General features: G+C 45.7%; 1 protein-coding gene across 1 annotated transcript; it reads left to right on the forward strand.

Annotated features, from left to right (window-relative positions):
• Nucleotides 1-293: 293 nt before the first annotated feature.
• Nucleotides 294-24,257, forward strand: LOC120018935 (capZ-interacting protein-like). The gene is made up of 4 exons (XM_038962148.1): nt 294-413; nt 689-769; nt 7,113-7,334; nt 23,296-24,257. Exons 1-4 carry the CDS (start codon nt 294-296, stop codon nt 23,767-23,769), a joined length of 897 nt encoding a protein of 298 aa, XP_038818076.1. The 3' UTR covers nt 23,770-24,257.
• Nucleotides 24,258-25,929: the final 1,672 nt, after the last annotated feature.

The raw sequence follows: 25,929 nt of genomic DNA on the forward strand, positions 1-25,929 counted from the left end.
TATTTTTATCTGAATGCCTGAAGTATTATCTGAATGCCTGTATTTGTATCTGAATGCCTGTATTTGTATCTGAATGCCTGTATTTTTATCTGAGTGACTGTATTTTTATCTGAATGCCTGTATTTTTATCTGAGTGACTGTATTTTTATCTGAATGCCTGTATTTGTATCTGAATGCCTGTACTTGTATCTGAATGCCTAAAGTATTATCTGAATGCCTGTATTTGTATCTGAATGCCTGTACTTGTATCTGAATGCCTAAAGTATTATCTGAATGCCTGTACTTGTATCTGAATGCCTGTATTTGTATGTAACTATTCTGTCATTGTGTTGCAGAGGAAGCCTGTTAAAAGGAGACCTCCTCCGTGCTCCCTGCAGCTCCACAACGTTAAACCTGACCATGGGGAACCGGAGGTACAAGTTGTCAAGTCTGTTTTAGACATAAAATGTCATGTTGCAATTAGGAAAAAATGGAAAATGCTAATTTGGCTACGAGGAAATTTCACCTTTTTCAACAAAAGGCCTGGAAATTACCTTTAAATGTCAAGCGTGCCCGAGTGATGTTTTTGGGTCTGTTAGTTGTCTTCTTTCTGGGGATTGCGTTCTAGTGGTCTGTCTCTGTCATCACCATCTTGGCCTTATAGTGGCAACTGTCTCTGTTAACTCTTTGGTGTCTGTCGTGTCCATAGAAACCCAGCATCGTCTCTCCGCACCCCCCCAAAGTCAAGATGAAGACTTCCAGGAGTTCCCCCCTCATCGAGAAGCTGCAGGTCAGTATATCACTGTCTGTGTGTTGCTGTCCAAGTCTTGGCCTAGCTGATCTCAGATCTGACAACGATATAGTTTGAGAAGTTGACTGACAAAAAACCCCCCCGTCAAGATCTGGTACCAGCTTTTGTTTGCACTTTCAAATCACTCCTTACAGAATAGTTTTTTCAATGTGCCTCAAAACAAAGTAAAACCTTTTAGTAGATGTTGTAGCAGGAAACAACCAAGGCTTTATCTCTCTGACTTGGCATGTTTTAGCCTTGTTCACCGTGTCTTCGTTTAGGCTTCTCTTAAGAAACAGGATATCCTGATCCTTGTCTTGCGGTCAAAATCTAATGCCAACTTTCTACTCTGCATGTTTATTCTAAATGCTCTAGAGATCTCTGTCTGACACAGAGGCCAGTAGATGTGCTCTAGAGATCTCTGTCTGACACAGAGGCCAGTAGAGGTGCTCTAGAGATCTCTGTCTGACACAGAGGCCAGTAGAGGTGCTCTAGAGATCTCTGTCTGACACAGAGGCCAGTAGAGGTGCTCTAGAGATCTCTGTCTGACACAGAGGCCAGTAGAGGTGCTCTAGAGATCTCTGTCTGACACAGAGGCCAGTAGAGGTGCTTGATAAACATAAAAACCCACAGAAGAAAAATGATATTCTGTGTCACTCATTTCTGCTTAATTTGTATGAAACGGATACCGTTAATTTTACTGTAATATGGGGCAAAACAGACGGAGTTGTGAACATGTAAAACTATATTTGGTCTCCAAATGTTTATTGAAAACGTACATTTGCCCAATAAGCACTTGTTTTCCATCAAATACTGTACATTGTTACAGCGAATTTTGGCCGTTTTAGCAAAGACATGAGATCAGTCAAAACACCTCAAAGACGTAGTACCAAGAAACAAATGAAAACTAGGTGAAACAAGACACCTACGATCCCCCCACACGGAAGCTTCTAGTCATCTAAGCTATTTGACTGTTCAGAATCATAATAAGGTAACTGGCTCTATCGATCTGCATCATTTTGGTTCGTCAGCCGACCTGTCTCTATTCATACAGACTTGCATCGCAGTTTTGTTGTAGTGAAACCGAGGCAACGACAAGCTTAGGATACCAGTATACAGCTGTACTGTCATGTTAGTAGGCTGAACAATGTTTTGCTGTGGATTTTATTGCTGACACAAAACCGCCACCTAGTGGTATGTGTATGTCAGGTCAAGAATATCCCCATCCAGCCACGTGTGAGTCGTGAGAGAGAGGTGGGGGGAAGGGCCCAAAGCCCTGAACACTCTCCAATCGGCTGACATTGATGAGCTAATGAGCTCAAGGAAAGAGAGAGAGAGAGTGAGAAAGAGAGACACAGAGAGAGAGAGAGAGAGAGAGAGAAAGAGAGAGAGAGAGAGTGAGAGTGAGAAAGAGAGACACAGAGAGAGAGAGAGAGAGAAAGAGAGAGAGAGAGAGACAGAGACGGAGACAGACAGAGCTCAAGGCCATTCTCTGACAGGCTGGCAGGCAGATTTACATCACAACTCCCTCACTTCGGCTCCGACAGAAGCTGTTGGGAGAAGACATGGGACAGAATGGTTGTCGCTTCTCTCTCTTCCTCTTCTCCCCCGTCCAGGTAGGAAAGAACGAGGATGTTAGAGGGAGGATGTGTTCTGTAGGATGACTCAGGTTACTGGTCCATAGTTAGGACTGGTTGGTAGTTGTGTTGTGTCAGGTGTATTGTGTTGAATAGAGGGCACTTCAGGATACTGTACGATCATGATTAATGTTGTTTCTAAAGCAGGATAAGGTCAGTAATCTCTGTCTCTCTGTCTCTCTCTGTTTCTGTCTCTCTCTCTGTCTGTCTCTGTTTCTGTCTCTCTGTGTCTCTCTGTCTGTCTCTCTCTCGCTCTCTCTCTCTGTCTGTCTCTGTCTCTGTCTCTGTCTCTCTGTCTCTCTGTCTTTGTCTCTGTCTTTGTCTCTGTCTCTCTGTCTCTCTGTCTCTCTGTCTTTCTCTCTCTCTCTCTCTCTCTCTCTCTCTCTCTCTCTCTCTCTCTCTCTCTCTCTCTCTCTCTCTCTCTCTCTCTCTCTGTCTCTCTCTCTCTGTCTCTCTCTGTCTCTCTCTCTGTCTCTCACTCTCGCTCTGTCTCTCGCTCTGTCCTGTTCTATGACGCAGGTAAAAATCTGCTTGGTGCCAACACAGCTTTTCTGGGGGAATAGAGTGGGTCAGTGTCTATGTGAATAGAGGGGTGGGTCAGTGTGAATAGAGGGGTGGGTCAGTGTCTGTGAATAGAGGGGTGGGTCAGTGTCTGTGAATAGGAGGAGTGGGTCAGTGTCTGTGAATAGGGGGGGTGGGGCAGTGTCTATGTGAATAGGAGGAGTGGGTCAGTGTGAATAGGAGGAGTGGGTCAGTGTCTATGTGAATAGGAGGAGTGGGTCAGTGTCTATGTGAATAGAGGGGGTGGGGCAGTGTCTATGTGAATAGGAGGAGTGGGTCAGTGTGAATAGGAGGAGTGGGTCAGTGTCAATGTGAATAGGGGGGGTGGGGCAGTGTCTATGTGAATAGGAGGAGTGGGTCAGTGTGAATAGGAGGAGTGGGTCAGTGTCTATGTGAATAGGAGGAGTGGGTCAGTGTCTATGTGAATAGAGGGGGTGGGGCAGTGTCTATGTGAATAGGAGGAGTGGGTCAGTGTGAATAGGAGGAGTGGGTCAGTGTCAATGTGAATAGGAGGGGTGGGTCAGTGTCTATGTGAATAGGAGGGGTGGGTCAGTGTCTATGTGAATAGAGGGGTGGGTCAGTGTCTGTGAATAGAGGGGTGGGTCAGTGTCTATGTGAATAGGAGGAGTGGGTCAGTATCTATGTGAATAGGAGGAGTAGGTCAGTGTCTATGTGAATAGAGGGGTGGGTCAGTGTCTATGTGAATGGGAGGAGTGGGTCAGTGTCTATGTGAATAGGAGGAGTGGGTCAGTGTCTATGTGAATAGGAGGAGTGGGTCAGTGTCTATGTGAATAGGAGGGGTGGGTCAGTGTCTATGTGAATAGAGGGGTGGGTCGGTGTCTATGTGAATAGGAGGGGTGGGTCAGTGTCTATGTGAATAGAGGGGTGGGTCAGTGTCTATGTGAATAGGAGGGGTGGGTCAGTGTCTATGTGAATAGGAGGGGTGGGTCAGTGTCTATGTGAATAGGAGGGGTGGGTCAGTGTCTATGTGAATAGGAGGGGTGGGTCAGTGTCTATGTGAATAGGAGGAGTGGGTCAGTGTCAATGTGAATAGGAGGGGTGGGTCAGTGTCTATGTGAATAGGAGGGGTGGGTCAGTGTCTATGTGAATAGGAGGGGTGGGTCAGTGTCTATGTGAATAGGAGGGGTGGGTCAGTGTCTATGTGAATAGGAGGGGTGGGTCAGTGTCTATGTGAATAGGAGGGGTGGGTCAGTGTCTATGTGAATAGGAGGGGTGGGTCAGTGTCTATGTGAATAGAGGGGTGGGTCAGTGTCTATGTGAATAGGAGGGGTGGGTCAGTGTCTATGTGAATAGGAGGGGTGGGTCAGTGTCTATGTGAATAGGAGGGGTGGGTCAGTGTCTATGTGAATAGGAGGGGTGGGTCAGTGTCTATGTGAATAGGAGGGGTGGGTCAGTGTCTATGTGAATAGGAGGGGTGGGTCAGTGTCTATGTGAATAGGAGGGGTGGGTCAGTGTCTATGTGAATAGGAGGGGTGGGTCAGTGTCTATGTGAATAGGAGGGGTGGGTCAGTGTCTATGTGAATAGGAGGGGTGGGTCAGTGTCTATGTGAATAGAGGGGTGGGTCAGTGTCTATGTGAATAGGAGGGATGGGTCAGTGTATGTGAATAGGAGGAGTGGGTCAGTGTCTATGTGAATAGGAGGAGTGGGTCAGTGTGAATAGGAGGGGTGGGTCAGTGTCTATGTGAATAGGAGGGGTGGGTCAGTGTCTATGTGAATAGGAGGAGTGGGTCAGTGTGAATAGGAGGGGTGGGTCAGTGTCTATGTGAATAGGAGGGGTGGGTCAGTGTCTATGTGAATAGGAGGAGTGGGTCAGTGTGAATAGGAGGGGTGGGTCAGTGTCTATGTGAATAGGAGGGGTGGGTCAGTGTCTATGTGAATAGAGAGGGGGGGGGGGGGGGGGGTCATTGAGCTATTTACAGATTTTGGTTTGTTCTGTTTTGTCGCCTGTGTGAAGTCGTCATGTGTGTCTCTGAAGCGGTTGTCTGTGGGCTTTCATGGATGTGATCTGTGGGCTTTCATGGATGTGATCTGTGGGCTTTCATGGATATGATCTGTGGGCTTTCATGGATGTGATCTGTGGGCTTTCATGGATATGATCTGTGGGCTTTCATGGATGTGATCTGTGGGCTTTCATGGATATGATCTGTGGGCTTTCATAGATGTGATCTGTGGGCTTTCATGGATGTGATCTGTGGGCTTTCATAGATGTGATCTGTGGGCTTTCATGGATATGATCTGTGGGCTTTCATGGATGTGATCTGTGGGCTTTCATGGATATGATCTGTGGGCTTTCATGGATGTGATCTGTGGGCTTTCATGGATGTGATCTGTGGGCTTTCATGGATGTGATCTGTGGGCTTTCATGGATGTGATCTGTGGGCTTTCATGGATATGATCTGTGGGCTTTCATGGATGTGATCTGTGGGCTTTCATGGATATGATCTGTGGGCTTTCATGGATGTGATCTGTGGGCTTTCATGGATATGATCTGTGGGCTTTCATAGATGTGATCTGTGGGCTTTCATGGATGTGATCTGTGGGCTTTCATAGATGTGATCTGTGGGCTTTCATGGATATGATCTGTGGGCTTTCATGGATGTGATCTGTGGGCTTTCATGGATATGATCTGTGGGCTTTCATGGATGTGATCTGTGGGCTTTCATGGATGTGATCTGTGGGCTTTCATGGATGTGATCTGTGGGCTTTCATGGATATGATCTGTGGGCTTTCATGGATGTGATCTGTGGGCTTTCATGGATGTGATCTGTGGGGTTTCATGGATGTGGTCTGTGGGCTTTCATGGATGTGATCTGTGGGCTTTCATGGATGTGATCTGTGGGCTTTCATAGATGTGATCTGTGGGCTTTCATGGATGTGATCTGTGGGCTTTCATGGATGTGATCTGTGGGCTTTCATGGATGTGGTCTGTGGGCTTTCATGGATGTGGTCTGTGGGCTTTCATGGATGTGATCTGTGGGCTTTCATGGATGTGATCTGTGGGCTTTCATGGATGTGATCTGTGGGCTTTCATGGATGTGATCTGTGGGCTTTCATGGATGTGATCTGTGGGCTTTCATGGATGTGATCTGTGGGCTTTCATAGATGTGATCTGTGGGCTTTCATGGATGTGATCTGTGGGCTTTCATGGATGTGATCCGTGGGCTTTCATAGATGTGATCTGTGGACTTTCATGGATGTGATCTGTGGGCTTTCATGGATGTGGTCTGTGGGCTTTCATGGATGTGATCTGTGGGCTTTCATGGATGTGATCTGTGGGCTTTCATGGATGTGATCTGTGGGCTGTCATGGATGTGATCTGTGGGCTTTCATGGATGTGATCTGTGGGCTTTCATGGATGTGATCTGTGGGCTTTCATGGATGTAATCTGTGGGCTTTCATGGATGTGATCTGGAAGCCTGTGTCATGTGTAATGTACATCTTCTTCGTTTAAAACTTCGTACCAGAATCAAGCTCTTCTGCTTCTCTCTCTTGGCCTATATTTTGCATTGTTGCTCATATTGTTCTAATTTCATCTGTAGCCCCTGGACAGGTAGTTAAAAACCTGTTATGGTGAGACTGCAAGGTAATAGGAACTGACTTCTCTCTCTCTCTCTCTCTGTCTCTCTCTCTCTCTCTCTCTCTCTCACCCTCTCTCTCTCTCTCTCTCTCTCTCTCTCATTCTCCCCTCCCCTACCCTTTCACTCCCCTCCTTCTCACCCTCTCTCTCTCTCTCTCTCTCTCTCTCTCATTCTCCCCTCCCCTACCCTTTCACTCCCCTCCTTCTCTCTCTCTCTCCCCTCTCGCGCTCTCCCCTCTCTCTCTCGCGCTCTCTCTCTCCCTCTCGCGCTCTCCCCTCTCTCTCTCCCTCTCGCGCTCTCCCCTCTCTCTCTCTCTCTCTCTCTCTCTCTCTCTCACCCTCTCTCTCTCTCACCCTTTCTCTCTCTCACCCTCTCTCTCGCTCTCTCTCACACCCTCTCTCTCTCTCTCACACACCCTCTCACTCCCCTCCTTCTCTTTCTCCCCTCCCCTACCCTCTCACTCCCCTCCTTCTCTCTCTCTCTCTCCCCTCTCGCGCTCTCCCCTCTCTCTCTCTTTCTTGCTCTCTCTCTCTCGCGCTCTCCAGGCAAACCTAACCCTGTCGCCCACCTCTCTGCTACCCTCGCCCAAGAGTCCCGAGGTGAAGCTGGCGCCGACGCCCATCTCCCCCGCAACGCATTGCTTCTTTCCTACAAGCCCCTGCAGCCCACTCAGCCCCACCCTGAGGCCCCAGCTGTCCAGCGAGGAGGAGGAGCCGGTATGCTTTGAGAGCCCGGCGGAGGGGACCCCATTACCCAGCTTCAACAAGGTAGGGATTCTCGTGATGAACATTTGTATATTCTACAAAACATTAAGAACACCTTCCCATTAAGCAACCCCCCCCCCCCCCCCCCCCCCTCCTTTTCCCTCAGAACAGCCTCAATTAGTCGGGGTAGGGACTCTACAAGGTGTCGAATGCTGGCCCATGTTGACTCCAATGCTTCTCACACTTGTGTCAAGATACAAGCTTGATACACACGGGAAACGGTTGAGTGTGAAAAACCCAGGAGTGTTGCAGTTCTTGACACAAACTGGTGCGCCTGGCACCTACCACCATACCCCCGTTCAAAGACACTTAAATATTTTGCCTTTCCCATTTACCCTTCTTTAACCTGTCTCCTCCCCTTCATCTATATTGATTGAAGTGGATTTAACAAGTGACATCAATAAGGGATCATAGCTTTCACGTGGATTCACCTGGTCAGTCTATGTCATGGCAACAGCAGGTCTTTGTGGCTAGGTGCATAGAATGACATTTATAGGATCTTTGTTGCTAGGTACATAGAATGACATTTATAGGATCTTTGTTGCTAGGTGCATAGAATGACATTTATAGGATCTTTGTGACTAGGTACATAGAATTCTATTTATAGGATCTTTGTTGCTAGGTGCATAGAATTACATTTATAGGATCTTTGTTGCTAGGTGTACTGTGCGGTATACCATCAGGGTAGGTTTTATATTTGATATTGTAGCTGTATTGTATCCTACGGCAGTAGATTGATATTGTATAGTATCCTACAGCAGTAGATTGATATTGTATAGTATCCTACAGCAGTAGATTGATATTGTATAGTATCCTACAGCAGTAGATTGATATTGTAGCTGTATTGTATCCTACAGCAGTAGATTGATATTGTATAGTATCCTACAGCAGTAGATTGATATTGTATAGTATCCTACAGCAGTAGATTGATATTGTATAGTATCCTACAGCAGTAGATTGATATTGTATAGTATCCTACAGCAGTAGATTGATATTGTATTGTATCCTACAGCAGTAGATTGATTTTGTATAGTATCCTACAGCAGTAGATTGATTTTGTATAGTATCCTACAGCAGTAGATTGATATTGTATAGTATCCTACAGCAGTAGATTGATATTGTATTGTATCCTACAGCAGTAGATTGATATTGTATTGTATCCTACAGCAGTAGATTGATATTGTATAGTATCCTACAGCAGTAGATTGATATTGTATAGTATCCTACAGCACTAGATTGATATTGTATAGTATCCTACAGCAGTAGATTGATATTGTATTGTATCCTACAGCAGTAGATTGATATTGTATAATATCCTACAGCAGTAGATTGATATTGTATCCTACAGCAGTAGATTGTATAGTATCCTACAGCAGTAGATTGATATTGTATTGTATCCTACAGCAGTAGATTGATATTGTATAGTATCCTACAGCAGTAGATTGATATTGTATAGTATCCTACAGCACTAGATTGATATTGTATAGTATCCTACAGCAGTAGATTGATATTGTATTGTATCCTACAGCAGTAGATTGATATTGTATAGTATCCTACAGCAGTAGATTGATATTGTATCCTACAGCAGTAGATTGTATAGTATCCTACAGCAGTAGATTGATATTGTATTGTATCCTACAGCAGTAGATTGATATTGTATAGTATCCTACAGCAGTAGATTGATATTGTATAGTATCCTACAGCACTAGATTGATATTGTATAGTATCCTACAGCAGTAGATTGATATTGTATTGTATCCTACAGCAGTAGATTGATATTGTATAGTATCCTACAGCAGTAGATTGATATTGTATAGTATCCTACAGCAGTAGATTGATATTGTATAGTATCCTACAGCACTAGATTGATATTGTATAGTATCCTACAGCAGTAGATTGATATTGTATTGTATCCTACAGCAGTAGATTGATATTGTATAGTATCCTACAGCAGTAGATTGATATTGTATCCTACAGCAGTAGATTGTATAGTATCCTACAGCAGTAGATTGATATTGTATTGTATCCTACAGCAGTAGATTGATATTGTATAGTATCCTACAGCAGTAGATTGATATTGTATAGTATCCTACAGCACTAGATTGATATTGTATAGTATCCTACAGCAGTAGATTGATATTGTATTGTATCCTACAGCAGTAGATTGATATTGTATAGTATCCTACAGCAGTAGATTGATATTGTATCCTACAGCAGTAGATTGTATAGTATCCTACAGCAGTAGATTGATATTGTATTGTATCCTACAGCAGTAGATTGATATTGTATAGTATCCTACAGCAGTAGATTGATATTGTATAGTATCCTACAGCACTAGATTGATATTGTATAGTATCCTACAGCAGTAGATTGATATTGTATTGTATCCTACAGCAGTAGATTGATATTGTATAGTATCCTACAGCAGTAGATTGATATTGTATCCTACAGCAGTAGATTGTATAGTATCCTACAGCAGTAGATTGATATTGTATAATATCCTACAGCAGTAGATTGATATTGTATAGTATCCTACAGCAGTAGATTGATTTTGTATAGTATCCTACAGCAGTAGATTGATATTGTATAGTATCCTACAGCAGTAGATTGATATTGTATTGTATCCTACAGCAGTAGATTGATATTGTGTAGTATTCTACAGCAGTAGATTGATTTTGTATAGTATCCTACAGCAGTAGATTGATATTGTATTGTATCCTACAGCAGTAGATTGATATTGTATTGTATCCTACAGCAGTAGATTGTATTGTATAGTATCCTACAGCAGTAGATTGATATTGTATCCTACAGCAGTAGATTGTATAGTATCCTACAGCAGTAGATTGATATTGTATTGTATCCTACAGCAGTAGATTGATATTGTATAGTATCCTACAGCAGTAGATTGATATTGTATAGTATCCTACAGCACTAGATTGATATTGTATAGTATCCTACAGCAGTAGATTGATATTGTATTGTATCCTACAGCAGTAGATTGATATTGTATAGTATCCTACAGCAGTAGATTGATATTGTATCCTACAGCAGTAGATTGTATAGTATCCTACAGCAGTAGATTGATATTGTATAATATCCTACAGCAGTAGATTGATATTGTATAGTATCCTACAGCAGTAGATTGATTTTGTATAGTATCCTACAGCAGTAGATTGATATTGTATAGTATCCTACAGCAGTAGATTGATATTGTATTGTATCCTACAGCAGTAGATTGATATTGTATAGTATCCTACAGCAGTAGATTGATATTGTATAGTATCCTACAGCAGTAGATTGATATTGTATAGTATTCTACAGCAGTAGATTGATATTGTATAGTATCCTACAGCACTAGATTGATATTGTATAGTATCCTACAGCAGTAGATTGATATTGTATTGTATCATACAGCAGTAGATTGATATTGTATAGTATCCTACAGCAGTAGATTTATATTGTATAGTATCCTACAGCAGTAGATTGTATAGTATCCTACAGCAGTAGATTGATATTGTATAGTATCCTACAGCAGTAGATTGATATTGTATAGTATCCTACAGCAGTAGATTGATTTTGTATAGTATCCTACAGCAGTAGATTGATATTGTATAGGATCCTACAGCAGTAGATTGATATTGTATTGTATCCTACAGCAGTAGATTGATATTGTATAGTATCCTACAGCAGTAGATTGATATTGTATAGTATCCTACAGCAGTAGATTGATATTGTATAGTATCCTACAGCAGTAGATTGATATTGTATTGTATCCTACAGCAGTAGATTGATATTGTATAGTATCCTACAGCAGTAGATTGATATTGTATAGTATCCTACAGCAGTAGATTGATATTGTATAGGATCCTACAGCAGTAGATTGATATTGTAGCTGTATAGTATCCTACAGCAGTAGATTGATATTGTATAGTATCCTACAGCAGTAGATTAATATTGTATAGTATCCTACAGCAGTAGAATAATATTGTATAGTATCCTACAGCAGTAGGTTGATATTGTATAGTATCCTACAGCAGTAGATTGATATTGTAGCTGTATTGTATCCTACAGCAGTAGATTGATATTGTATTGTATCCTACAGCAGTAGATTGATATTGTATTGTATCCTACAGCAGTAGATTGATATTGTATCCTACAGCAGTAGGTTGATATTGTATAGTATCCTACAGCAGTAGATTGATATTGTATAGTATCCTACAGCAGTAGATTGATATTGTATTGTATCCTACAGCAGTAGATTGATATTGTATAGTATCCTACAGCAGTAGATTGATATTGTATAGTATCCTACAGCAGTAGATTGATATTGTATTGGATCCTACAGCAGTAGATTGATATTGTATAGTATCCTACAGCAGTAGATTGATATTGTATAGTATCCTACAGCAGTAGATTGATATTGTATAGTATCCTACAGCAGTAGATTGATATTGTATTGTATCCTACAGCAGTAGATTGTATAGCATCCTACAGCAGTAGATTGATATTGTATAGCATCCTACAGCAGTAGATTGATATTGTATAGTATCCTACAGCAGTAGATTGATTTTGTATAGTATCCTACAGCAGTAGATTGATATTGTATAGTATCCTACAGCAGTAGATTGATATTGTATTGTATCCTACAGCAGTAGATTGATATTGTATTGTATCCTACAGCAGTAGATTGATATTGTATTGGATCCTACAGCAGTAGATTGATATTGTATAGTATCCTACAGCAGTAGATTGATATTGTATAGTATCCTACAGCAGTAGATTGATATTGTATAATATCCTACAGCAGTAGATTGATATTGTATAGTATCCTACAGCAGTAGATTGATATTGTATTGTATCCTACAGCAGTAGATTGATATTGTATTGGATCCTACAGCAGTAGATTGATATTGTATAGTATCCTACAGCAGTAGATTGATATTGTATAGTATCCTACAGCAGTAGATTGATATTGTATAGTATCCTACAGCAGTAGATTGATATTGTATAGTATCCTACAGCAGTAGATTGATATTGTATAGGATCCTACAGCAGTAAATTGATATTGTATTGTATCCTACAGCAGTAGATTGATATTGTATAGTATCCTACAGCAGTAGATTGTATAGTATCCTACAGCAGTAGATTGATATTGTATAGGATCCTACAGCAGTAAATTGATATTGTATTGTATCCTACAGCAGTAGATTGATATTGTATAGTATCCTACAGCAGTAAATTGTATAGTATCCTACAGCAGTAGATTGATATTGTATAGTATCCTACAGCAGTAGATTGTATAGTATCCTACAGCAGTAGATTGATATTGTATAGTATCCTACAGCAGTAGATTGTATAGTATCCTACAGCAGTAGATTGATATTGTATCTGTATTGAACATCATGTTAACTTGAACACCCTTTCTGTCCTGGGTATACTGCCTGTGACGTAACAAATAGTCCGGCTACCCTATCTGCATTGTGTCCCACCCACCACCCGCCAACCCCTCTTTTACGCTACTGCTACTCTCTGTTCATCATATATGCATAGTCACTTTAACCATATCTACATGTACATACTACCTCAATCAGCCTGACTAACCGGTGTCTGTATGTAGCCTCGCTACTTTTATAGCCTCGCTACTGTATATAGCCTGTCTTTCTACTGTTGTTTTATTTCTTTACTTACCTATTGTTCACCTAATATAGTTTTTGCACTATTGGTTAGAGCCTGTAAATAACATTTCACTGTAAGGTCTACACCTGTGTTATTCAGTGCACGTGACAAATAAACTTTGATTTGATTTGTTGGTCCTACGTCAGTCAGTGGAAGCCTTGTGGTCTTGGTCTCTCACGCCATCTCCTGTACGTGAGCTGTGACATCACTCCAGGCCACTTATTCCCTCTCCCCCATGGTGACACGTGTCCCTAGCTGTGTGTCCTGGTGTCCTGCCGTCCTAAAATAGGCCCTCTGTAACATAGAAATATAATCTAGAGAACGGGCCTCCCTATTCAAGTCAAATTACCAGGGTTAGACATTCTAAGCCACTTCTATAGATTCTATTTCTATGCTCTGTAAGCCCAGGAACATGCCTCCTGCAGTGGCTCAGCGCAGAGACCAAGGGGATTGGAGGTGTAATCCACTTAGCCTACTCCTCCCTCCCTCCCTCATCCTCCACTCCTCCCTCCTCCTCCATTCCGTCTCCCTCCTCCTCCATTCCTTCTCTCCCTCCTCCTCCATTCCTCCTCCTCCACTCCTCCCTCCTCCTCCATTCCGTCTCCCTCCTCCTCCATTCCTTCTCTCCCTCCTCCTCCATTCCTTCTCCCCCTCCTCCTCCATTCCTCCTCCTCCATTCCTTCTCCCCCTCCTCCTCCATTTCTTCTCTCCCTCCTCCTCCATTCCGTCTCCCTCCTCCTCCATTCCTTCTCTCCCTCCTCCTCCATTCCTTCTCTCCCTCCTCCTCCATTCCTCCTCCCCCTCCTCCTCCATTCCATCTCCCTCCTCCTCCATTCCTTCTCTCCCTCCTCCTCCATTCCTTCTCTCCCTCCTCCTCCATTCCTTCTCTCCCTCCTCCTCCATTCCTCCTCCCCCTCCTCCTCCATTCCTCCTCCTCCTCCATTCCGTATCCCTCCTCCTCCATTCCTTCTCTCCCTCCTCCTCCATTCCTTCTCTCCCTCCTCCTCCATTCCTCCTCCTCCTCCTCCTCCATTCCGTCTCCCTCCTCCTCCATTCCTTCTCTCCCTCCTCCTCCATTCCTTCTCTCCCTCCTCCTCCATTCATTCTCTCCCTCCTCCTCCATTCATTCTCTCCCTCCTCTTCCATTCCTTCTCCCTCCTCCTCCATTCCTTCTCCCCCTCCTCCTCCATTCCTTCTCCCCCTCCTCCTCCATTCCTTCTCCCCCTCCCCCTCCATTCCATCTCCTCCTCCTCCATTCCGTCTCCCTCCCTCCTCCTCCTCCTCCATTCCTTCTCCCCCCTCCTCCTCCTCCTCCTCCTCCATTCCTTCTCCCTCCTCCTCCTCCTCCTCCATTCCTTCTCCCTCCCTCCTCCTCCATTCCTTCTCCCTCCCTCCTCCTCCATTCTGTCTCCCTCCCTCCTCCCTCCTCCATTCCGTCTCCCTCCCTCCTCCCTCCTCCATTCCGTCTCCCTCCCTCCTCCCTCCTCCATTCCGTCTCCCTCCCTCCTCCCTCCTCCTCCATTCCTTCACCCTCCCTCCTCTTCCTCCTCCATTCCTTCACCCTCCTCCTCCTCCATTCCGTCTCCCTCCCTCCTCCTCCTCCATTCCGTCTCCCTCCCTCCTCCATTCCGTCTCCCTCCTCCTCCATTCCGTCTCCCTCTCTCCTTCTCCATTCCGTCTCCCTCCCTCCCTCCCCCTCCTCCTCCATTCCTCCTCCCTCCCTCCCTCCTCCTCCATTCCTTCTCCCTCCCTCCCTCCTCCTCCATTCCTTCTCCCTCCTCCATTCCTTCTCCCTCCTCCTCCATTCCTTCTCCCTCCTCCTCCTCCATTCCTTTACCCTCCTCCTCCTCCATTCCTTTACCCTCCTCCTCCTCCATTCCTTTACCCTCCTCCTCCTCCTCTTCCATTCCTTCACCCTCCTCCTCCCCCTCCTCCTCCATTCCTTCTCCCTCCTCCATCATTCCTTTATTTTTTTTAAATGTAAGGGGTAGATCAGCTTTAATATTGCAGGTAGATTGTGGCTTCCAAAATGTTACAAGTCAAAAGTTTGGCCACACCTACTCATTCAAGGTTTTTTTTTTTTTTTTTTTTACTATTTTCTACATTGTACAATAATAGCGAAGACATCACAACTATGAAATAACACATATAGAACCATGTAGTAACCAAAAAAGTGTTAAAAAAATCAAAATATATTTTAGATTTTTCAAAGTAGCCACCCTTTGCCTCGACAGCTTAGCAAACTCTTGGCATTCTCTCAACCAGCTTCACCTGGAATGCTTTTCCAACAGTCTTGCAGGAGTTCCCACATATGCTGAGCACTTGTTGGCTGCTTTTCCTTCACTCAGCGGGCCAACTCATCCCAAACCATCTCAACTGTGTTGAGGCCAGGTCATCTGATGCAGCACTCCATCACTCTCCTTCTTGGTCAAATAGCCCTTACATAGCCTGGAGGTGTGTATGGTCATTGTCCTGTTGAAAAACAAATGATAGTCCCACTAAGCGCAAACCAGATGGGATGGCGTATTGCTGCAGAATGCTATGGTAGCCATGCTGGTTAAGTTTGCCTTGAATTCTAAATAAATCACAGACAGTGTCACCAGCAAAGCACCCCCACACCATCTCACCTCCTCCTCCATGCTTCACAGTGGGAACCACACATGCGGAGATCGTCCGTTCAGCTACTCTGCGTCTCACAAAGACACGGCGGTTGGAACCCAAAATCTGGACTCATCAGACCAAAGGACATATTTCCACCAGTCTAATGTCCATTGCTCGTGTTTCTTGGCCCAAGCAAGTCTCTTCTACTTATTGGTGTCCTTTAGTAGTGGTTTCTTTGCAGCAATCCGACCATGAAGGCCTGATTCACGCAGTCTCCTCTGAACAGTTGATGTTGAGATGTGTCTGTTACTTGAACTCTGAGAAGCATTTATTTGGGCTGCAATTTCTGATGCTGGTAACTCTAATGAACTTAACCTCTGCAGCGGAGGTAACTCTGGGTCTTCCTTTCCGGTGGCGGTCCTCACAAGAGCCAGTTTCATCATAGGGCTTGATGGTTTTTGCGACTGCACTTGAAGAAAATGTCAAAGTTCTTGAAATTTTCCTGACTGACCTTCAAGTCTTAAAGTAATGATGGGCTGTCGTTTCTCTTTTCTTATTTGAGCTGTTCTTGCCGTGATATGGAATTGGTCTTTTACCAAATAGGGCTGTCTCCTGTATACCACCCCTATCTTGTCACAACACAACTGATTGGCTCAAACGCATTAGAAAAATAAATTCCATAAATTAACTTTTATCAAAGCACACCTGTTAATTGAAATGCATTCCAGGTGACTACCTCATGAAGCTGGTTGAGAGAATGCCAAGAGTGTGCAAAGCTGTCATCAAGGCTGGCTACTTTGAAGAATCTCAAATATAAAATATATTTAGATTTGTTTAACACTTTTTTGGTTACTACATGATTCCATATGTGTTATTCCATAGTTTTGATGTCTTCACTATTATTCTACAATGTAGAAAATAGTTAAAATAAAGAAAAACACTTGAATGAGTAGGTGTATCCAAACTTTTAGCTAGGTTTGTAATGCCAGTAGCCTGCTGAATCTTTCACACCCGCGGCCCAATGATGGTGCCGGACCTGAAATAGTTGGCCGCTTTTTGGAATCTTTCAGTGCTAGAATCAGTTCTTTAAAAACAATTTTCAGAAGTTCCGAGCCAACCCTCCTGATGTTGTTTGTCACCACATGGACTACGACAGCGTCAGTTCCCAGAATCTGTAGTAGAGCGGTCGGAAGCAGCCTTGTAATGTCCTGTACTCGTGCTCCAGGGTAGCACAGGGTTTTCCCCCCGGGAACCATGATGTTTCTTACAATACAACTACCGATGACAACAGCTAGTATTCCAATGGCTGAGGAGATCTGGAGGTTTCGCAAACCCCTCAAGGACCGAAGGGCAGTGGGGCCTGATGGACCCGAAATAGCTGTAGTATCCATCGTGGATGATGAATGGGCCGGAGTCTTAGACAGCCTCACAGTCTGATGAGGGTGGAGGGCTCTGAGGATCTGAACCTGAGGTAGAAGCCACCGGAGAGGGCGACAGAACAGAGGACGAAGGCGCAGGTACATCCGCATCCAATCTCGAATTGGAAGCTCCCAGGGAAGAAGGTGCCGGAACCTCTTGATCCAGGGTCGTGAAGCTGTTTCTGGTCCGGTCCGGACTTAACATCTCCAAGGAGGCCCCCGTTGCCAGAGGATGCTGTTTTCGATTTTCCACAGAGAGTGATATATCACTATGGTTGGTTGGTAGGATCGAGAATAGGAACATCCTCCATGTTATCGAGGAGTATCCATTCTACCCAGCTCCGTTCTCCAGGGAAGTGGGAGACCCCTTCAGGGAGGGATCCCTGCAGAATACCGGCCAGTCGGCTGTGGAGAACCGACACGGAGGCGACACTTCCACCAGACCAGAGCGGCGTCCGGCTACCGTGGTTGAAGAGAAAGAAAAAGTAGCTGGGCGTGGGTTCCCAAGTAGCTTGTGTAAGGTTGCTACTTGTTTGCTAAGAGTAGCCACTTCGCCCCTGTAGTCCTTTGCAAGCAAACAGTTGCTACATTGAAAGTCCAGGCGGTCCACATTGTCCCAGAATGATTGAAAATAAACACAGCTCCCACAGCATTGAAAACACTCAATAGCTACCTCCATTTGAGACTGCCGGGTCAGCGAGGCTAGCTAGGCTAGCTGGGCTTCCATGTATCTCTTCTTACATGGAATTCTCAACTACGTGAACAAAAAGAGCTCACACAAATTGCAAAATCGGGGAAGCAGAAATATGTGTCCTTCTTTAAATCCTTTCACAGCAGTGAGCACGAAAGCAGTGTCTTTGCGCGTACTGTTAGTAGCAACATCGGCTAACGTTAGTAGCAGCATCGGCTAACGTTGGTAGCAGCATCGGCTAACGTTGGTAGCAGCATCGGCTAACGTTGGTAGCAGCATCGGCTAACGTTGGTAGCAGCATCGGCTAACGTTGGTAGCTATACAAACGCAGTTCCAAGCAGGTCAGGTTGCAGGGAAAAAGCAGCAGGGAATACAGCCACAATTAGCGTGGGACACCTCCACGTTCCCAGCCACAAGGGCTAATCACGTCGTGGGCTGTGTTCAAGCTGTTTGTAGAAAACCCTGCTAGCTTAATACTGATAGCTACCAGCTAGGATAGAAGCTAAATACGACAACTTCAGAGTTTTTGGCACAACCTTGGTTTTAGAAGTTGGAGGGACATCATTTTTTAATATTATTATTATTATTGTTTTATTATTTTGGGGCGGATTAACACTCTAAACAGCCTACCCGACCGCTCGGAGGCGTCTGCATGGTCCTAAAGCTCACCGTTCCCTCGTTTTATATCACATTCAAAATGATAAAACTGGGGAGGACAAAAAGGCAATTTCAGAATGTGAAGGAAGGACATGTCATGTCACCCCCGTCCCCAGTGAAAGTTGCGCCCCTGCTTTTTTGATCTGGCTTTTTGGTCTGGCTTTATGGTCTGGCTTTTTGGTCTGGCTTTGTGATCTGATCTGGCTTTTTGGTCTGGCTTTGTGATCTGATCTGGCTTTTTGGTCTGGCTTTTTGTTCTGGCTTTTTGGTCTGGCTTTGTGATCTGATCTGGCTTTTTGGTCTGGCTTTTTGTTCTGGCTTTTTGTTCTGGCTTTTTGGTCTGGCAGGATCCCGGGACAGATAGTAGCGTTCACAGCAACTGAGGCTAACCGAGTTGCGGGATCCAAAAGTATATGAATCAAACTTTGCAAGGAAACACTGTGATAACTTTACAAAAACAATAAACCGAGTTCTCTCGTGCCCTACTCCTATAGGGTCTGTCACTCTTATCTAGCGCCCTACTCCTATAGGGGTCTGTCACTCTTATCTAGTGCCCTACTCCTCTAGTGCCCTACTCCTCTAGGGTCTGTCACTCTTATCTAATGCCCTACTCCTCTAGGGTTTGTCACTCTTATCTAGTGCCCTACTCCTATAGGGTCTGTCACTCTTATCTAGTGCCCTACTCCTCTAGGGGCCTGTCACTCTTATCTAGTGCCCTACTCCTCTAGGGGCCTGTCACTCTTATCTAGTGCCCTACTCCTCTAGGGGCCTGTCACTCTTATCTAGCGCCCTACTCCTATAGGGTCTGTCACTCTTATCTCGTGCCCTACTCCTCTAGGGGTCTGTCACTCTTATCTAGCGCCCTACTCCTATAGGGTCTGTCACTCTTATCTAGTGCCCTACTCCTCTAGGGTCTGTCACACTTATCTAGTGCCCTACTCCTCTAGGGGTCTGTCACTCTTATCTAGTTCTCTACTCCTCTAGGGTCTGTCACTCTTATCTAGTGCCCTACTCCTCTATTGGCTGTCACTCTTATCTAGTGCCCTACTCCTCTAGGGGTCTGTCACTCTTATCTAGTGCCCAACTCCTCTAGGGTCTGTCACTCTTATCTAGTGCCCTACTCCTCTAGGGGTCTGCCACTCTTATCTAGTGCCCTACTCCTCTAGGGGTCTGCCACTCTTATCTAGTGCCCTACTCCTCTAGGGGTCTGTCACTTATCTAGTGCCCTACTCCTCTAGGGGTCTGTCACTCTTATCTAGTGCTCTACTCCTCTAGGAGTCTGTCACTCTTATCTAGTGCCCTACTCCTCTAGGGTCTGTCACTCTTATCTAGTGCCCTACTCCTATAGGGGTCTGTCACTCTTATCTAGTGCCCTACTCCTCTAGGGGTCTGTCACTCTTATCTAGTGCCCTACTCCTCTAGGGTCTGTCACTCTTATCTAGTGCCCTACTCCTCTATTGGCTGTCACTCTTATCTAGTGCCCTACTCCTCTAGGGGTCTGTCACTCTTATCTAGTGCCCTACTCCTCTAGGGGCTGTCACTCTTATCTAGTGCCCTACTCCTCTAGGGGTCTATCACTCTTATCTCGTGCCCTACTCCTCTAGGGTCTGTCACTCTTATTTAGTGCCCTACTCCTCTAGGGTCTGTCACTCTTATCTAGTGCCCTACTCCTCTAGGAGTCTGTCACTCTTATCTAGTGCCCTACTCCTGTAGGGGTCTGTCACTCTTATCTAGTGCCCTACTCCTCCAGGGTCTGTCACTCTTATCTAGTGCCCTACTCCTCTAGGGGTCTGGCACTCTTATCTAGTGCTCTACTCCTCTAGGAGTCTGTCACTCTTATCTAGTGCCCTACTCCTCTAGGGGTCTGTCACTCTTATCTAGTGCCCTACTCCTCTAGGGGTCTGTCACTCTTATCTAGTGCCCTACTCCTCTAGGGGTCTGTCACTCTTATCTAGTGCCCTACTCCTCTAGGAGTCTGTCACTCTTATCTAGTGCCCTACTCCTCTAGGGGTCTGTCACTCTTATCTAGTGCCCTACTCCTGTAGGGGTCTGTCACTCTTATCTAGTGCCCTACTCCTCTAGGGTCTGTCACTCTTATCTAGTGCCCTACTCCTATAGGGGTCTGTCACTCTTATCTAGTGCCCTACTCCTCTAGGGGTCTGTCACTCTTATCTAGTGCCCTACTCCTCTAGGGTCTGTCACTCTTATCTAGTGCCCTACTCCTCTAGGGTCTGTCACTCTTATCTAGTGCCCTACTCCTCTATTGGCTGTCACTCTTATCTAGTGCCCTACTCCTCTAGGGGTCTGTCACTCTTATCTAGTGCCCTACTCCTCTAGGGGCTGTCACTCTTATCTCGTGCCCTACTCCTCTAGGGGTCTGTCACTCTTATCTAGTGCTCTACTCCTCTAGGAGTCTGTCACTCTTATCTAGTGCCCTATTCCTCTAGGAGTCTGTCACTCTTATCTAGTGCCCTACTCCTCTAGGGGCTGTCACTCTTATCTAGTGCTCTACTCCTCTAGGGGTCTGTCACTCTTATCTCGTGCCCTACTCCTCTAGGGGTCTGTCACTCTTATCTCGTGCCCTACTCCTCTAGGGGTCTGTCACTCTTATCTCGTGCCCTACTCCTCTAGGGGTCTGTCACTTATCTAGTGCCCTACTCCTCTAGGGGTCTGTCACTCTTATCTAGTGCCCTACTCTTCTAGGGGTCTGTCACTCTTATCTAGTGCCCTACTCCTCTAGGGGTCTGTCACTCTTATCTAGTGCCCTACTCCTCTAGGGTCTGTCACTCTTATCTAGTGCTCTACTCCTCTAGGGGTCTGTCACTCTTATCTAGTGCCCTACTCCTCTAGGGGTCTGTCACTCTTATCTAGTGCCCTACTCCTCTAGGGGTCTGTCACTCTTATCTAGTGCCCTACTCCTCTAGGGTCTGTCACTCTTATCTAGTGCCCTACTCCTCTATTGGCTGTCACTCTTATCTAGTGCCCTACTCCTCTAGGGGTCTGTCACTCTTATCTAGTGTCCTACTCCTCTAGGGGCTGTCACTCTTATCTAGTGCTCTACTCCTATAGGGTCTGTCACTCTTATCTAGTGCCCTACTCCTATAGGGTCTGTCACTCTTATCTAGTGCCCTACTCCTCTAGGGTCTGTCACTCTTATCTAGTGCCCTACTCCTATAGGGGTCTGTCACTCTTATCTAGTGCCCTATTCCTCTAGGGGTCTGTCACTCTTATCTAGTGCCCTACTCCTCTAGGGTCTGTCACTCTTATCTAGTGCCCTACTCCTCTATTGGCTGTCACTCTTATCTAGTGCCCTACTCCTCTAGGGGTCTATCACTCTTATCTCGTGCCCTACTCCTCTAGGGTCTGTCACTCTTATTTAGTGCCCTACTCCTCTAGGGTCTGTCACTCTTATCTAGTGCCCTACTCCTCTAGGAGTCTGTCACTCTTATCTAGTGCCCTACTCCTATAGGGGTCTGTCACTCTTATCTAGTGCCCTACTCCTCTAGGGGTCTGTCACTCTTATCTAGTGCCCTACTCCTCTATTGGCTGTCACTCTTATCTAGTGCCCTACTCCTCTAGGGGTCTGTCACTCTTATCTAGTGCCCTACTCCTCTAGGGGCTGTCACTCTTATCTAGTGCCCTACTCCTATAGGGTCTGTCACTCTTATCTAGTGCCCTACTCCTCTAGGGTCTGTCACTCTTATCTAGTGCCCTACTCCTATAGGGGTCTGTCACTCTTATCTAGTGCCCTACTCCTCTAGGGGTCTGTCACTCTTATCTAGTGCCCTACTCCTCTAGGGTCTGCCACTCTTATCTAGTGCCCTACTCCTTTAGGGTCTGCCACTCTTATCTAGTGCCCTACTCCTCTATTGGCTGTCACTCTTATCTAGTGCCCTACTCCTCTATTGGCTGTCACTCTTATCTAGTTCTATACTCCTCTAGGGTCTGTCACTCTTATCTAGTGCCCTACTCCTCTAGGGGCTGTCACTCTTATCTAGTGCCCTACTCCTCTAGGGGTCTGTCACTCTTATCTAGTGCCCTACTCCTCTAGGGGTCTGTCACTCTTATCTAGTGCCCTACTCCTCTATTGGCTGTCACTCTTATCTAGTGCCCTACTCCTCTAGGGGTCTGTCACTCTTATCTAGTGCCCTACTCCTCTAGGGGCTGTCACTCTTATCTAGTGCTCTACTCCTATAGGGTCTGTCACTCTTATCTAGTGCCCTACTCCTCTAGGGGTCTACTCCTCTATTGGCTGTCACTCTTATCTAGTGCCCTACTCCTCTATTGGCTGTCACTCTTATCTAGTGCCCTACTCCTCTAGGGGCTGTCACTCTTATCTAGTGCTCTACTCCTATAGGGGCTGTCACTCTTATCTAGTGCCCTACTCCTCTAGGGGTCTGTCACTCTTATCTAGTTCTATACTCCTCTAGGGTCTGTCACTCTTATCTAGTGCCCTACTCCTCTAGGGGCTGTCACTCTTATCTAGTGCCCTACTCCTCTAGGGGTCTGTCACTCTTATCTAGTGCCCTACTCCTCTAGGGTCTGTCACTCTTATCTAGTGCCCTACTCCTCTAGGGGTCTACTCCTCTATTGGCTGTCACTCTTATCTAGTGCCCTACTACTACTATTCTATTTGTCTTGTTAGATTCTGACAACTAATTTGCAACAGAATCCATAATTAAACACATTTAAATGCATATTGTGTTCAGTTTGTTCCCAATAGAACAAAAACACACTATCATAAATAATGGTTGTCTTTCTATGATGTTGTATTAAAGTACAGAAGGCCAGAATCATAGAAAAACAGAGATAGTAACCGAGCTCAAGATCATCAAGTCTTACTAAAGCCTGACTTTATTCATTAGTTATTGTGTGTTGCACATCACTCAGTCTTTCCTGTTTCTCTCTCTCTCCCCCGTAGAGTCGAGTTCGGCTGTCCTTCAAGAGGCGTCCACCCACACGGCAGCACCGGCAGTTTTGTGTCGAGGAGAGCGTAGTCTCTGAGGGAGGGGGTGTGTTCCAAGGTAACCCAGACGTCCCGCAGGTGAACGGGGCCGAGGACCAGGTGGACCAGGTGTTTGAGCAGACGGAGGGGGGCGAGGAGACACAGGGAAGCCGCCCGTCTCACCCAGACACTCTGACAGAGACTGGAGACAATGACAGGGACAGTGAACAGGCCAAAGAGGACAAAGTGCTGGAGGAGGAGACAGGAGAGGCAGCCCCAGCCACCCAGGATGGGAGGGAGGAAGCTGGGGAACAGGCGCTAGGTGAGCCCCAGGCTTCAGATTCTCTGGAGGCCATAGATAAGGAGGAAGGGTCTTGTAGCTCTTATGGAACAATAGGAGACAACAACCAAACAGAAGAACAGAAGGATCCAGCCTCAGGAGAGGGATGAAAACCTCTGAACAATGTTTACAAATCACTGTTGAAGAAATCATACAATCAGTCATTGGGTGAGTCCCACGTTGGCACCCTACTGCTTTATAGTGCACTACTTTTGACCAGAGCCCTGGTTAAAAGTAATGCGCTATATAAGGAAGTGGGGTCGTCATTTGGGATTCACCCTCATTAATTATGAAACTAATTATGAAACTGTTTTCTAAGAACACTCTTTGGACATTCTTCATCCTCTTGGTTCCCAGAACTAAATCTTTCCTTTGCACCACCTGTCACATTTTAATGTGTCTGTTAGCAATGTATAGACAATCCTCTGCATCGCTTTGTGTTCTATCAGATACTGTTGGGGGTGATACTTTATTGTTTCTGCAGCAGTTTGAAGTAATAGTTATCTTTATAGTATTTGGCCCAGGTGTCTCACCTCTCCTGGTCACGTCTCCTGGTCACCTCTCACCTCTCCTGGTCACCTCTCACCTGGTCATCTCTCATCTCTCCTGGTCACCTCTCATCTCTCTTGGTCACCTCTCACCTCTCCTGGTCACGTCTCTCCTGGTCACCTCTCACCTGGTCACCTCTCACCTCTCCTGGTCACCTCTCACCTCTCCTGGTCACGTCTCACCTCTCCTGGTCACGTCTCACCTCTCCTGGTCACCTCTCACCTCTCCTGGTCACGTCTCCTGGTCACGTCTCCTGGTCACGTCTCACCTCTCCTGGTCACCTCTCATCTCTCCTGGTCACCTCTCACCTCTCCTGGTCACGTCTCACCTCTCCTGGTCACCTCTCACCTCTCCTGGTCACCTCTCATCTCTCCTGGTCACGTCTCTCCTGGTCACGTCTCACCTCTCCTGGTCACCTCTCACCTCTCCTGGTCACCTCTCACTTCTCCTGGTCACGTCTCTCCTGGTCACGTCTCTCCTGGTCACGTCTCACCTCTCCTGGTCACCTCTCACCTCTCCTGGTCACCTCTCACCTCTCCTGGTCACGTCGCACCTCTCCTGGTCACGTCGCACCTCTCCTGGTCACGTCGCACCTCTCCTGGTCACCTCTCACCTCTCCTGGTCACCTCTCACCTCTCCTGGTCACGTCGCACCTCTCCTGGTCACGTCGCACCTCTCCTGGTCACCTCTCACCTCTCCTGGTCACCTCTCACCTCTCCTTGTCACCTCTCACCTCTCCTGGTCACGTCTCATCTCTCCTGGTCACCTCTCACCTCTCCTGGTCACCTCTCACCTCTCCTGGTCACCTCTCATCTCTCCTGGTCACCTCTCACCTCTCCTGGTCACCTCTCACCTCTCCTGGTCACCTCTCACCTCTCCTGGTCACCTCTCATCTCTCCTGGTCACGTCTCTCCTGGTCACCTCTCACCTCTCCTGGTCACCTCTCACCTCTCCTGGTCATCTCTCACCTCTCCTGGTCACCTCTCACCTCTCCTGGTCACCTCTCACCTCTCGTGGTCACCTCTCACCTCTCCTGGTCACCTCTCATCTCTCCTGGTCACGTCTCTCCTGGTCACCTCTCACCTCTCCTGGTCACCTCTCACCTCTCCTGGTCACCTCTCACCTCTCCTGGTCACCTCTCACCTCTCCTGGTCAACTCTCTCACTGGAGCTCTAGGACACTGGAGCAGGGTGTGAATTGTTGATAATATTGATAATTTGACTGAGACTCTCGCCGACAGCGAGAGACATCAATCTCAATGGAGAAAGTAAAACAGTACATGTAGCCTATCTATCTGATGCTGCTGTCTGAGCAAAAAGAGTAGGACATTTTTCAAAGGACAATTATGAAACATTTTCATGTTTAAATTTTTTATTTTTTTAATTGTTCACCTTTTTTGGGGAAGCATGGCTTCATTTGGCATCCATGAATACACGATGACTCTTTCCATGTGCGCAGCCCGCAGGTAGCCTACTTTTTAAAAGGGATTTGTTTGACAATCAGATAATTGTGTTCATGCCATGTTAAAATGTCATACTTTTTTTTGTTGTTAACCTTTTACATGACATTAGAGCCTTTCCTGGTTTTCCATAGAAGCAGCTGTTGTCTTTACGTGGCAATGATCATACAGACCAGCCACAAGGCAATACGCAACACACTCGTTGAAAGAAACATTTTAATTTAAAAGAAAAGTAAGAAAGTAAGAAAGTAAAATGGCCTCT

Source organism: Salvelinus namaycush, chromosome 23 (genome assembly GCF_016432855.1).
Source record: "Salvelinus namaycush isolate Seneca chromosome 23, SaNama_1.0, whole genome shotgun sequence".
In the NCBI taxonomy this organism is placed as follows: domain Eukaryota; kingdom Metazoa; phylum Chordata; class Actinopteri; order Salmoniformes; family Salmonidae; genus Salvelinus; species Salvelinus namaycush.

What these genes read in the sequence shown, in the direction of transcription:
- LOC120018935 (XM_038962148.1), top strand. Translation starts at nt 294, where the DNA reads ATGCCTGTATTTGTATGTAACTATTCTGTCATTGTGTTGCAGAGGAAG. An exon ending in CCCTCATCGAGAAGCTGCAG is followed by an intron (nt 770 to 7,112) that starts GTCAGTATATCA and finishes CGCGCTCTCCAG; the next exon opens with GCAAACCTAACCCTGTCGCC. An exon ending in CATTACCCAGCTTCAACAAG is followed by an intron (nt 7,335 to 23,295) that starts GTAGGGATTCTC and finishes TCTCCCCCGTAG; the next exon opens with AGTCGAGTTCGGCTGTCCTT.